The sequence below is a fragment of the Myxocyprinus asiaticus genome, chromosome 6, assembly GCF_019703515.2.
Source record: "Myxocyprinus asiaticus isolate MX2 ecotype Aquarium Trade chromosome 6, UBuf_Myxa_2, whole genome shotgun sequence".
NCBI lineage: Eukaryota > Metazoa > Chordata > Actinopteri > Cypriniformes > Catostomidae > Myxocyprinus > Myxocyprinus asiaticus.
In genome coordinates this window covers 55,967,349-55,982,563 of record NC_059349.1, presented here as the reverse complement: position 1 = coordinate 55,982,563, position 15,215 = coordinate 55,967,349, and the positions used below count along the sequence as shown (strand labels likewise).

At 38.3% G+C, this 15,215-nt stretch overlaps 1 protein-coding gene across 1 annotated transcript in view; it reads left to right on the top strand.

Annotated features, from left to right (window-relative positions):
* Window positions 1-15,215, top strand: part of LOC127443057 (receptor-type tyrosine-protein phosphatase S-like) — a 201,302-nt gene that overhangs the window by 168,580 nt on the left and 17,507 nt on the right. Inside the window, exons 24-28 of the mRNA XM_051701542.1 lie at window positions 1,907-2,004; window positions 2,109-2,232; window positions 4,296-4,471; window positions 5,169-5,288; window positions 5,445-5,599. Of these exons, the coding sequence (XP_051557502.1) occupies window positions 1,907-2,004; window positions 2,109-2,232; window positions 4,296-4,471; window positions 5,169-5,288; window positions 5,445-5,599 (673 nt within the window). The remainder of the gene's footprint in view (window positions 1-1,906; window positions 2,005-2,108; window positions 2,233-4,295; window positions 4,472-5,168; window positions 5,289-5,444; window positions 5,600-15,215) is intronic.

Genomic DNA, 15,215 nt, shown 5'->3' with positions numbered 1-15,215 from the left:
TTCCATTGCTCTGTGCTGCGTTTAGTTGTGTTTGAACACAACAGCCCCTTTCACACAATAAAGCCTTTTCCAAAAATTTACTGCATTTTCCAGTTAAGAGGTCAAGTGTGAACACGAACCTTTTGAAAATATTGGTAAATTTTGCTCTGCGAATTTCCCTTAATGAGACATGGTATCATTAAATCTATACATTTCCATATTGATGGTATGTTTGATCAGAGCCATAAGATTACTGGTTTCAGTTCAAATGAGGTCAGGATGCGCTGACGTAAGTAACACCGGTGAATCAGAAGCAAGCAAAAATGTCAACAAATTGGTCAAATAGTGAAACGTCCTGGATACTTTTGTAACCTTGTAACGTTGTGTCGATGTAGTGACACTAGGGGTCACTCTTGGGAGCCCCAAACACCTCTGATTTTGAAAAAAGGCCAATGAAAATTGGCGAGTGGTATTTGCATGTCACTCCCCCGAACATACGGGTATAAAAGGAGCTGGTATGCAACCACTTATTCAGGTTTTGTGCTGAGGAGCCGAGACAAGCTTCCGGCCATTTCAGCGGGTAGTTCAGTGTTGTGACAAGAGGGACACAACGTCTCGTTCCCTCCATCAGGGAACGGAGGTTACGAAAGTAACCATGACGTTCCCTATCTGTCATTCACTCAACATTGTGTCGATGTAGTGACAATAGGGGTCCCTATACGAAACGCCACAACTAGTTGAACTGTGTTACGTGGACTAGCGGTGCGAGACGGGAAGACCGCTGTGTGCCTCATAGCCAGCACACCGAGCCGTCACGTAACCTCCCCCAACACTCTTATGTGTGTCGAACGTTCCTTTGGGAACAGAGACAGTAGAGACAGGCTAGCCCAGCTGTGGCCTCTTTCCCTCTTTTTTTCTCCCCAAAAAGACTGGAATTTGTTTACCGACTGGGGGCCATAAAGTCTACGTCTAACCCTTCTGGAACACGCAGACCTCTTTATTGCATTATATGTACACATTACTGTGCTTTTCAGCCGCAGATAGCGTCTCCGCCTTCAGGTGCTAGCAACAGCATTTTGTTCTCTGTCTTATTTAAAGTCGTTGCATTCATTGTCGCTGAGTCTCAAGCAGCTGCATAAATGTAAACATTTACCAAAAAAATTTAAAACATTACCGGCCACATACGTTCAGATACAAAATAATACCCCACCATGATTTTCAAAGAAGAAGTGCACATTTCCGACGCAGCCGTGTAGATGTTATTTCCAGCAAATGACATCACAGGATTTAATGGCATTTGGTGCTGATGTGTGAATGGTACTAGCAATATGGAAAAAAGATGGAAAGTCGTTGCATGTGTGAATAGCACATGTGGTACATTAACCAGTAAAGGCAACCCAACGATCTTCTTGTAATTTACCTGGTTGCATGTGTGAAAGGTGCTAATAACGCATCCTGTGTGAATGGCCCCTGAAGCAGCATCCTGAGTGAATGATTTAAAATGCTCTTCATAGCCAGAAACTCATGTGACACACCTCACGTGAAGTGCATGAGAGACTTCACATAAAAATAGTAAAATAGTCCAGTTTTAATAAGATTGAGATATTTTTCCATATTGAATTAATTATGAGTATATTTATAATCAAGAGTTCTCACCCATCATCTTTTGATTGATTGTTTCACTGAGCTCATTACAATACATTCTGGGATTATCTTCTCTGTGAAGAATGATGATGCTTCTTTAAAGTTTGAACAAAAGAAGTCTAGATTTGCAGCTCACTAGGTGTTAGATCAGATCCACTGTGTTTCACATCATCAGTCATGTATGATTCATATGCGCTCACGTGACGTCTTCATTACATCACACTCATTGGCGATGGTTTCTGGGTCATCTCCATGACACCCGCTGTGACCTCTGACCCTGCAGGTATGATGAATCACCCCCCCATCCCCATCACAGATCTGCCTGAACACACAGACAGACTGAAGGCCAACGACAACCTGCACCTGTCGCAGGAGTATGAGGTGAGTGATGCAGACAGACAGACAGATAGTTATATAATACTGTTCAATATAAATAACACTATATCATTTATAACTATAATAACTATAATATCTGTCTCTCTCAGTCAATTGATCCTGGGCAGCAGTTCACATGGGAACATTCAAATCTTGAGGTGAACAAGCCAAAGAACCGTTATGCCAATGTGATTGCGTACGACCACACGCGTGTCATCCTCATGCCGATAGACGGTACGAACAAAGCATTCAAAGCATTCAAAGCATTCAAAGCACTCTGAATGATACTCTGTCTCTGCGACTTCACACATCAAAACTGAGTTGCAGTTCTGCATCAAAACATATTTAAAGACCTCATGAAATGTCTTTTAGGTCATGTCTGTTAGTTTTGAGGTCAACTGTATGCTAGGTTACTCATAAAAGACTGAATTTAAGCTGCTGTAAACGATTCTTTCACAGAAAGTTATGCAAACAATGTTCCTACTCCCTGAAAGATATGAATGAAATCAGTGTTGTGAGATATCTCACCGGTCTCTGTGACATCACTAGACTCTGTAAACAACAAATAAAAATGTGTCTGCGGTCTCTGACGCTTTCTGCCTGTCAATCATTTTGCGTGTTCTCATAGTATTATAGCTGCAGTGAATTATTGAGGCTTAATGCCATTTTTATGCCATGTTGTTCATAACAGTTGCCAGTTGAGGGCGCTATTTTGCTGCTGTTGTTTTTAACAACCGTTTCTGCTCATGTCGGTCTCAATAAAGCTCATTTGTTATTTTTTGAGGGCGGGGTTCTGGAAAGAGGGGGCGTGGCTAATTCAAAGGCTCAGCTTGTGGTGGTAGAACGGCTGAAATTTTTTTTTTTTTCTCCCCAATTTGGAATGCCCGATTCCCAATGCACTCTAAGTCCTCGTGGTGGTGTAGTGACTCGCCTCAATCCGGGTGGCGGAGGACGACTCTCAGTTGCCTCCACATCTGAGACCGTCAATCTGTGCATCTTATCACGTGGCTTGTTGAGTGCGTTACCGCGTTACATAGCGCGTGTGGAGGCTTCACGCTACTCTCCGCGGCATCCACGCACAACTCACCACGCACCACACCGAGAGCGAGAACCACATTATAGCGACCACGAGGAGGTTACCCCATGTGACTCTACCCTCCCTAGCAACCAGGACAATTTGGTTGCTTAGGAGACCTGACTGGAGTCACTCAGCACACCCTGGATTCAAACTCGTGACTCCAGGTGTGGTAGTCAGCGTCAATACTCGCTGAGATACCCAGGCCCTCTTACAGCACTTTTAATTTACATTCTTTCTCCTCTGGGAAAATGGACTAAAATATTGATGACATCATCTTGCACATTTTGTTTATATAATGAGAATGTCAAAGTAACACCTGCATTTGACTAGCAATAACAAGCAGTAATTTATGGTTCATGGCTGTGATGAAAACTAAAGTCTCTTGCCTATTTAACCCTGTTAAAGTCTGACATATGAAAGAATTGTCAGAAAATTCTCATTTCTTTTTTACATTAAACTGTTTTTAGTAGTTTTTAGTACCATTAGACCAACTATAAAAAGAAATCGTACAAAATAATATACAAAATTCTAACCATGCATAAGTTAATCAGCAAATACTCAGTTTAAAATATAAATTATTAAAATCAGCAAAGATTTCACATAAAAAAAATTGTGCGTGCAATACAAACGCGGCCATATTTGGAAAAAATTTAAAAATATTTTTCCATTATGAAACGTCCACCAGGTGGCAGCAGACATCTAGTACATTGCAGACAACAGGATTTTCAGCTAAATTTAGATTGTCAGTGATGCCCAGGCAAAGGCGTAAATTTGGCTTGAACATTGGGGGGGTTGCATCATGAAGCATTTACATGTTTCCATTGATCATGGTATAAATATAAAAATTATAAAAATTTATATTTTATATAAATAAAAAGCAGGTTGTACATGCTTGTTTTGATTATTGAAAATCAATAAAAAATTACCCCCCTGGAATCTATACCCTTGTGCACAGGCTTTAGAAAATAGCATATCAAATTTGATACAGGCATTAAAAAATATAGGGTTACAAAAAGTCGATATGTCTTGCCCAAACTTTGTGTTTCAAAAGGAAATATGTCAACATAGAAAAGGAAATTACGTTCATTTCATGGGGTCTTTAATATTTACCTTCATATACCTGTAAAAAAGCTGTTTTTTTTATTTATCCTTGTATACATTAATAAATGCACGTCTGTGATATTTTCATTCTTATTTTGTTGTTTCTCTGTTTCCCCAGGCATTATGGGTAGTGACTACATCAATGCAAACTACATCGATGGCTACAGGAAACAGAATGCGTATATCGCCGCACAGGGGCCGTTGCCCGAGACTTTCGGTGATTTCTGGCGGATGGTTTGGGAGCAGAGAGCCGCGTCTGTCGTCATGATGACTAAACTAGAGGAGAAATCACGGGTCAGACAGACAGACACAGAGTGACTCAATAGTTCACCCTTAAATGATTTACTTATTTAGCCTCACATCATTCTAAACCCATATGACTCTCTTTCTAATGTAGAACACAAAAGGAGAAACTTTGAACACTGTGATGTCGCTCTTTTCCATGCAGTTACAATGAAAAGGGACTGAAGTGTTCAAGCGTAAAAAGGATGCAAAAGCTCCAGAAAAGTATCATAAAGCAGTTCATATGACAGGTGAGCTATATATCAAGTCATCTGAAATAATACAATAGCTTTGTGTGAGGAACAGAATGAAATTTAAGTCATTATTCACTGATAATCCTGACAAATTGTTCTTTTGAGGAAATCAAGATCCTTAGTGAATAACGACCTAAATTTCAGTCTGTTCCTCACACAAAGCTATTGTTTTATTTCAGATGAATTGGAATATAATGTGTGAGGCTTGAAAGCTTCAGTCCCCTTTCACTGAAATTGCTTGGAAAGAAGTGAATGAAACATTCTTCAAATTTTCTCAGTGTGTGTTCCACCGAGAGAATGTCATACAGGTTTGAAACAACATGAGGGTGAGTAAATGATGACTGAATATTTTTGGATGAACTATCCCTTTTAAAGAGATTTTCTTGATGTTATCATATTCATTCTTAATCATCTGTATATTTATTGTGTTTGTTTGATGTACTTCTGTCCTGTAGATCAAGTGTGATCAGTACTGGCCCAGTCGTGGTACAGACACATATGGGACGGTTCAGGTCTCTCTGCTGGACACGATGGAACTCGCCACATTCTGTGTGCGAACCTTTTCACTGCATAAGGTGTGTCAATTTAATTTCAGCTTTCAACATCTGTTTGTGAACGTACAGCACTGAAGCATCTGTTGATCAGGTGTCTGTGGCATTAGTAATGGCAGGTCAGTGTCTGTAATTCTACAGTTGTCATAATATTCTGCTTGTGATATAATTTCCCATCAGAGCGGCTCCAATGAGAGACGAGAGGTGCGACAGTTCCAGTTCACAGCGTGGCCGGATCACGGCGTTCCCGAATATCCCACTCCATTCCTCGCCTTCCTCCGTAGAGTGAAAGCATGCAACCCACCAGATGCCGGACCCGTCGTCGTCCACTGCAGGTCAGAACTGCCCTACTTCAGCCCATTCATGAGGAGATTTAACCCTCCTATGGTATTGAAAAATGGCACCTCCCTTTGGTATTTGCAGTCTTTTTTGACTGGAAGGGTCAGATGTGTAACACTTTTTTTTGATGATGAAAATGATTTAAAAAAATTCTTCCCTGAAGTAAGAACAATAAAATTATGCATTTCTTTGGGGATTTTATGCTATTTTGATCTTATGTACATATTTTATTTTACCATTAATTTGCATATACAAATAAGCACATTTAAAAATAAAAATCAGAACCTACACTTCTGTAAGTTGAAACATGAAGAAAATATGAGAATGTGACATAAATTGGAGGCATCTGGTGAACAAAATATAAATAACATGAGTTGAACACCATGTCATGCCAGTAACAGCCAGTAGATGACTGTAGACACATACTGTGTAGTCTGATGACTTGTTGTAACCTAATATTAAAAGATATGCATTTGGATATATATAGTATTTAGACATTATCAAACTTTTATTTGTCAAAGTTTAGCATTTTAAAATTGATTTGAAGTGTCAGTTTTTGCAGTTAATGTCATTATGCTGCAATCAAACCTGACCATGGTGTTACAAAGAGAAGACACAGAATAAACATTTTTCTACCAATAATTTATTTCAAACATAAAAATGTAATAACTCAAAATAAATGCATAATAATGTCAAGAAAATGAACATCAAGAAACAGAAATGAACTGCAAAATTCTGAAAATTAGAATATTAAATAGAAGAATCAGAGTAAACATTTTACAATTTCTAACTTTCTAGAGTAAAATATTATTGTGCAAACATGTGTGTGTGTGAGTGTGTGTTTGTATGTGTGTATATCTGTGTGTGTGTGTGTGTGTGTGTGTGTGTGTGTGTGTGTGTGTGAGTGAGTGAGTGAGTGAGTGAGTGAGTGAGTGAGTGTGTTAGATTGCTGTTATCAGCTGGAAAGCAACAATAATTTGTAATGCCAACAATGACCAAAAGAAGACTGTAGAGCTCCACTTATTGATGCCTTGGTTCTGTGTGTGTGTGTGTGTGTGTGTGTGTGTGTGTGTGTGTGTGTTCTGCATTGAGAATGTGTTATCGTCACGTCCCTTTATTTCTGAGTTTGTGTGTTTAGCATTGTGACTGATTTATTATTCTTTTTTTTTCAAATGTATAAAAAGCTCTGTGTTATAGTCTCACCAGTTCATTTTGTGTGTATGTTTGTATATGTGTGTGTTCTGCATTGTGAGAGTGTTATCATCTCAACCCTTAATTTCTGAGTGTGTATGTTTAACATTGTGACTGATTTACGGGTGGATTACGGAAGTCAGAAAGAAGAAAACACGGTGAGACACCTGCCAGTACTGATTTCCTGTTCTGGTTGCTGTCGGCACACTGCATGAGTCTGTGTTTGTAGCTTGCTAGGCTGCTAAGCATTGCTTATTCTTATACGTTCATCATTTTATCCTTTGCCGTTTTACAGCGTGCTTCAGTTTTTTCTGCTTTTCTACTGCGCGCACCTGTTTTCTCTCTTTTTTCTTTCTTTTTTTCTCCGCTTGTCTACATCTCGCATCTTGACTACGTGCATTCGTTTTCTCCACTGAGTTTTACACGGATTATTGCATCAATCTCAAACCTCTGCTGATCAAGAACCCCATCGATCTCAAACCCGCGCCGTTCAAGAACAACCATAACAACAACAACAACGACAACAAACAGTTACGGTAAGCTCATATTATTTCTTCCTGCATTGCATGTCACATGTTTAGTATAGTTTCTTCCGTCAGCAGTGAGGGATTCACATGTGATAAATGTAAGGAATTAGTCAGGCTGAGGGAGAAGTTTAATGAGTCAGAGACACTCATCCGAACGTTAGTGGAGGTCAGTGAGAAAGAGAAGCCGTAGATACTGTTTCGGATGTGGATAGTACAGCAGCAACACACACACTTTGGTTCCGGCTGTAGAGCCCCCACAGCAGGGCGTTTGGGTGACGTCTCGGCGGCATACTCGCTCAGCAAAGCAACACCACTCTCCCATTCCTGTTAGGAATTCCAATCAGTTCTCCCGACTCAGTGATGCACCCACTGAGAATCATGTTGAAGTAATTGGTGATTCTATTGTAAGGAACGTGGAAATAGAGACTCCAGCCACCATTGTTAAATGCATTTCGGGTACCAGAGCATCTGACATCAGATCAAATTTACAAGTGCTGGCTAATGCTAAACATAGATTTTCTAAAATTGTTATTCGTGTTACCACTAATGATGTCTAAAGATAATGTTAAAGAGGTGTGTGGACTTGCAAAAGCTATGTCAGACACTGTAATATGCTCTGGCCCCCTCCCTACTCGTCGTGGTGATGAGGTTTATAGTAGATTAGTGTCACTGAATGGCTGGATGTCTGAGTGGTGTCCGGAGAATAGCATAGGATTTATTGACAATTGGAAGAGTTTTTGGGGTAGACCTGACCTGCTAAAGAGAGACGGACTCCATCCCTCCAGGGAAGGTGCCGCTCTCCTCTCTAGTAATTTGGCTCATAGTCTTAATAGTGATAGTATTTGACTAACTGGGGCCCAGGTCAGGAAGCAGACAAACTGGTTAATCCGAACATCTGCTAGCTGCCTTGAGACGTCACACAGGTCACATAAACTACAACACATAGAGACTGTATCACCTAGATATCATATAGAGACTGTGTCTGTTCCCTGAACTACCAAACACAAAACTCTCACAAATCATTTAGAAAAATTTTGATTAAGATCAAACTTGAAAAAAACAAAAAAAATTCAGATAATCATCATATAAAGGTAGGGCTACTAAACATTAGATCTCTTTCAATCAAAGCACTAATTGTAAATGAAATTATTACAGATCATAATTTGGATGCACTCTGTTTGACTGAAACCTGTCTTAAACCGGATGAATATATTAGTTTAAATGAATCTACTCCCCCAGGTTATTATTATAAACATGAGCCTCATCTGAAGGGTCGAGGAGGAGGTGTTGCTACAATTTACATTGAAGTTTTTGGTGTTACTCAGAGGACAGGATATAAGTTTAAGTCTTTTGAACTAATAATGCTTAATGATGACACCATCAGATATAAATAAAATATCTCAGTCGTCTTTCGTCCTTGCTACAGTATACAGATCACCCGGGCTGTACTCAGATATCCTTGGTGAATTTGCAAATTTTCTATCAGATCTTGTAGTTACTGTAGATAGAGCTTTAATTGTTGGTGACTTCAACATTCACATAGATAATGAAAATGACACATTGGGATTAGCATTTATTGATATTCTCAACTCTCTTGGAGTCAGACAAAATGTGACAGGATCAACTCATCGCCATAATCATATGCTACATTTAATTCTGTCATATGGAGTTGATGTTGATACTACAGAAATTCTGCCACAGAGCGATGACATCTCAGATCATTACCTCGTCTCTTGTATGCTGTGATCAGTTACTCAATCTACACCACGCTATCATTCAAGTAGAACTATTCTTTTGACCACTAAAGATAGCTTCACTAATCTTCCAGAATTGTCTCATATACTCAGTAAGCCAAAAAGTCTAGAAGAACTTGATGTAAAAACAGAAAATATAAATAGTCATCTCTAGCACTCCTGATAATGTTGCACCCTTCGATTAAAGAAAATTAAATAAAAAAGCCCCGCACCATGGTACAATGATCACACTCAAGCTCTCAAGAGAGCAGCTCGGAAAATTACAAAATTAGAGGTATTTCACGGTGCATGGAAGGATAGTGACTGTAGCTACAGACAGGCACTAAAAGCTGCCAGGTCAGCATATTTTAGCAAACTCATAGGAAATAACCACAACAATCCTAGGTGTTTATTCAGTACTATGGCTAAATTGGTTAGGAATAAAGCCTCAACAGAACCAGATACTCCGTCGCAGCACAATAATAATGACATCATGAATTTCTTTTCTGATAAAATAGAAATCATCAGAAATAAAACTTAAATTATGCAATTATCTGTCTTTTTATTAGCTCTTAAAAGAGATATTTCCAGTAATCTCAGAACCTCTTCTTAATATTATTAACTCCACACTATCCTTAGGACATGTCCCAAGAAACTTTAAAATGGCAGTTATCAAACCACTTATTAAGAAGCCACAGCTTGATCCTGGAGAATTGGCTAATTACAGACCGATTTCAAATGTCATTATGTTGAAAATACTAGAAAATGTAGTGTCTTCCCAAATATGTTCATTTCTACAGAGAAATAGTATATATGAACAATTTCAGTCAGGATTTAGGCCTCATCACAGTACAGAGACTGCACTTATCAGAGTTACTAATGACTTGCTCTTATCATCTGATCGCAGCTGCATTTCTCTTCTAGTGCTTTTAGATCTTAGTGCTGCCTTCGACACAATAGATCACGACATTCTCTTGAATAGGCTGGAGAATTATGTTGGCATTAGTGGACTTGCATTAGCATGGTTTAGGTCCTATTTATCAGACCGCTACCACTATGAAAGTGTAAACGAGGAATTGTCAAATCAAACAAAAGTTAAGTATGGAGTGCCACAGGGATCAGTTTTAGGGCCTCTGCTTTTCTCCTTATATATGCTTCTCCTGGGAGATATTATCAGGAATCGTGGAATAAGTTTCCACTGTTGCCGACGATACCCAACTTTATATTTCTTCTAATCCTGATGAGATTTCACAATTCTCCAAATTAGCAGAATGTATCAATGAAATCAAAGATTGGATGGCCAGAAATTTCCTTCTACTCAATTCCGGCAAAACAGAGGTACTAATGATTGGACCAAAAACCTCTAAAAATAAGCAGCTAAAATATAATTTGACTCTCGATGGATGTACTGTTACATCGTCTTCTACAGTGAAGAACTTAAGTGTTATATTTGATACCAGTCTGTCCTTTGAAAATCAAATTTCCAGTGATTGTTGAACAGCATTCTTCCACCTAAGAAATATTGCTAAGTTACGACACATGCTCTCTGTTGCTGATGCTGAAAAACTAATTCATGCGTTCATGACCTCAAGACTAGATTATTGTAATGCATTACTGGGAGGATGTCCAGCAAGATCAATAAATAAACTTCAATTAGTTCAAAATGCAGCTGTCAGAGTGCTGACTAGAACTCAAGAAATATGATCATATTCAGCCCCATTTTATCATCGTTACATTGGCTACCTGTTAAATTTCGTATTAATTTTAAAAATTTGTTAACTACATACAAAGCTTTGAATGGTCTAGCTCCACAGTACTTAAGTGACCTTCTGACCATGCTATATTCCATCACGTTCATTACAATCACAAAATTCTGGCTTGTTAATAGTTCCTAGAATATCAAAATCCACAAAAGGAGGTAGATCCTGTTCCTATTTGGCTCCTAAACTATGGAATATTCTCCCTAAAACTGTTCGGGACGCAGACACACTCACTCAGTTTAAGTCTAGACTAAAGACTCATCTATTTAGCCAGACATACACCTAATTTATCCATCAACTCACAATTAGGCTGCTTTAGTTAGTTTTGCCGGAACCAGAAACATTTATCATGATCTATAACTCTGCAATAAATTGAATGGCATCTAGATCCAGATCCAGCTCTGTTCCTCCTTGGAGTCGGATTCCACTGCTACATGTCTCTGAGCGATGACGACTAAATGCAGCCGGTGCCAGCCAGACATCACTTCAGTCTATTGACTTCAGAGGATGAACTGATGCCAACTCCAACCATTAAGACATGGGATACTTCATATGCCACTGCATGAACCTTGGACTTAGGATGGACCCCACCGAACCTCACCGAAATGACCTGCCGGTTGAACTGTCATGCACCTCACTGATCTCTGCCTGCATCACCTTTGTTCATTGATAGACTACACTCTTATAATGGAATATATAGACTATCAATTAACTGCCAACAAAAGCCTTCATCAGCCAACTAACAAAGGACAATGCATCTATGTGAACTTCTGCAGTTAATCCAGGATGAACTTCAAAGACATTAGTCATTAATCTTACAGTTCATACAACATCTTTGTTTAAACACTGACCCTTAACACTTACTTAGTTTACTAATTTTAAACCATGAGTTTCACTATACATAAGTAATATTGCCATTATATTCATGATGTTATTCAGAGAGGAACTGGCCCCCACAGTGAGTCTGGTTTCTCCCAAGGTTATTTTTCTCCATTAATCAACATCTTATGGAGTTTTGTGTTCCTCGCCACAGTCGCCTTCAGCTTGCTCACTGGAGTTATAAATACAATTATTATTTAATTATTTAATTATTTATTTTTACAATATTTACAATTTACAATTACACAATGATGACTCTAAGACTTTATAGATATTACAGTTTTATCTTCTGTTAATGCATGAATTTCTGTAAAGCTGCTTTAAAACTATGCGTGTTGTGAAAGGCACTATACAAATAAAAATGACGACTTGATTTATTGGTTTATTTGACACATGTAAAAAAAAACTCTGTTATAGTCTCACTAGTTCATTTTGGTGTTGTGTAAGTGTGTTTGTGCGTTGCTCTGTGTGTGTGTGTGTGTGTGTGTGTGTGTGTGTGTGTGAGTGAGTGTGTGTGTGTGAGTGAGTGTGTGTGTGTTCTACATTGTGAGTGTGTTATCATGATTTATTGGTTTATTTGACAAATGTAAAAAAAAAAAGAAAAAAGCTCTGTGCTATATTCTCACCAGTTCATTTGTGTTTGTGTGTGAGTGGGTGTGTATGTTTTGCACTGAGGATGTTTTAGAGTCTCATCCTGTAATTTGTCTGTTTTTCCTGCATTGTGGCTGATTGTATTTAACAGATCACAAAAAAATTGCTCTGTTTTTTTGGTCTTTCCCCTTCATTTTTTAATGGTCGGTGAATTTTGACTGTGAGTTCCAAAGGTGTCGGCTTTTTTTTACAACCACTTAGATATATCGAATCAATCCTTTTTTATTTTATTTTTTTTTTTAATGTTCAGATGGCAAATGGAAGAAAAGTCACCAAGTCTTGTACTGCTCAGATAAAGAAAGCCATTTTTATGAAACAAGGAACATTTATTTCGGTTAAAAATGACCGAATACCATAGGAGGGTTAAAGGGAAAGCTTACCCAAACATGAACATTCTGTCAGCATATTTCTCAAAAACCTGTTTGACTTTTCTGAAGTCAAAAGACACAGTATTTGCTGAAAATCTTGCGCTCTGCTGCAGCTCTCAAATCTCATTTACATTTGCACATGTTCATGTGACATCAGGTTTGACGTCAGTGATGCCAAATATCATTGGTAACTGATCACGGTGCGGCAAGATTGAAAAAGTGCTGTTCTATCTGAGCTTTAACACAATGTGACAGATATTTGCATTTGTGAGTTTTCACTGATATCAGCACAATAAAAACTACATCAATTTACATTTATGCATTTGGCAGACCCTTTACCAGTTTTTACCAGTTTTACATATTCTGATTACCAGTTATGTGCTTTAGCCCACTACGCCACCACCACTCCATGGCTTGGTTTTTGCTCTGATATGCATTTTCAGGTGTGAGACCTTATATAGACAGGTGTGTGCCTTTCCAAATTACATTTACATTTACATTTATTCATTTGGCAGACGCTTTTATCCAAAGTGACTTACAAGAGAGGAAAACATAAGCAAATCATCTTAGGAGACAGTGGTATAAAAAGTGCTGTATTACAAAGTATCACTAGCATCATAATAGTACTTTTAGTAGTAATAGTAGTAATTTCCTGATGATATATGCTGTGTAAACACAAATGTGTGTTGCAAATTATTCTCTCTCAAACTCTTGAGCTGCTCCATGTGTTATATAACACTTTATTTTACATTTATTTATATTGAGTTTTCTTCCCTAAAGATACTCTGACTCTGAAGAGTTCTACAGACTCTTAAATCATGAATCACACACAGAACAACCAATAAATCAATCAAACAAACCAGAATTATATTTTGCATAAAGAAAATGAAGCCTATTTTTGGACCATGTTCTGCATTATTTTTATGATAATTCATCATAATCTCATCACTGTAATGCATCCGGACGTGTCTTAGTAATTGTCATTATTCTCACTAATGATCCTCATTAGATTCTTATTACTATAAATCAGTGGTGGGCCGTGCGTTTAAAGTCTAGGCCTTCAGTGTGATTCATGCCATTAAGAAAACACAGTTTTACAGTGAATAAGACACTCTATGCCTTTGGGAATCATACATTATGTCATAGCTAACTAATAATACCAGCTGATATTTTAAAAACACGTCCACGCACGAAAGCCAAAACTTGAAACGACACTTAATGTTCAAGCAAGCCTAATTTTAACTGCAGCATGACTGTTATGTGAAATGAATGTCTTCCTAACACACATTAAAAAATCATAATTTTCATATGAATCTACCAAGGAGGTTTATAATACCTGGACAAATCTATCTAATAATATTTGTGATTTAAATGTTGCTTGCAATAACTTTCGTTTCATCAGGGTACACGGTTATGCTGCATTCCATTCAAGTTGGATGTGGGATATTCCTACTTGATATCTCCGATCATGAATGCATTCCATTCCCCGATATTCGGAACTGCAACGCTCCTGTTAGCTTAGCAGAGGTTTGACTCTCATTAGAGATGTCTCCTAGCAACCCAACTGATAAACAATGCTGCAGCGCTAGCATTTGTGCTTCAGGTGTACGATTATCAAAAGAGATTATAATGTTTTATACACCTGTTTCTGCAGGCGTTTGTTAAACAAGCTTTAATCTCATGTAATGTGGAAACAAACTCATTTATCGATATTACTTAATAAAGTGAATGTTTATCACTTACTTTGTATATCTCCCTGAGTGTCAACATGTTTGTGTGACATCATGCCCCTGCATCTCGGCGAAATCGGAGTTGAGAATTTCTGCACGAGCCTACAAGTTGTAATTCTGACTTCAAGATGCATCCATTGCACTTTTCTTAGTAGGAAGTTGTAAAATCCGACTTTCCGAGTTGAATGGAATGCAGCACTACTTTTCAAAACTGGCACTGAATGCTCAAGCAGCCTAATTTACACTTAGAAAACTCCTGATGTTGCTATAACAATGCAAAAAGCACTTACCAATTTACTTGAAGTGAAAATCAGTCCTCCTTTCCTGTTTAATTAATCAATAGCATGATCATGCACATTTCAGGTTTTTAAATCCATAAGGATCTCTTTCTCAACGGCGATACCAGCAGTGATGACAGCCGACTCGTCATCCCCTTCAGATCAAGTGTGTCATGTATTACAGACTTCAAATAAGGGCGATTTTAGATCAGAATTAGATTTCGATGTGTGAGGTTGCCAGATTTATATAGGTGAAATCCCGCAATCAGATATGGACACTTGTACAGTTTGGATATATGCTGCCAGTGTGATGCTTTAGTCCCGCAATCTGGCAACCCTGAGCGCGTGAGCTCTCTCTCCACTGAGGCGCCAGTTTTCAGAAAACACTGGCAGGTATGTCGGAGTTTGCGATGGGTTGATTTGTCCTTCCTAGTGTTCACATGAAACTTACACCACAAGTTTTCTAATGTTTCATGCACTTTCAAACATGGTCAA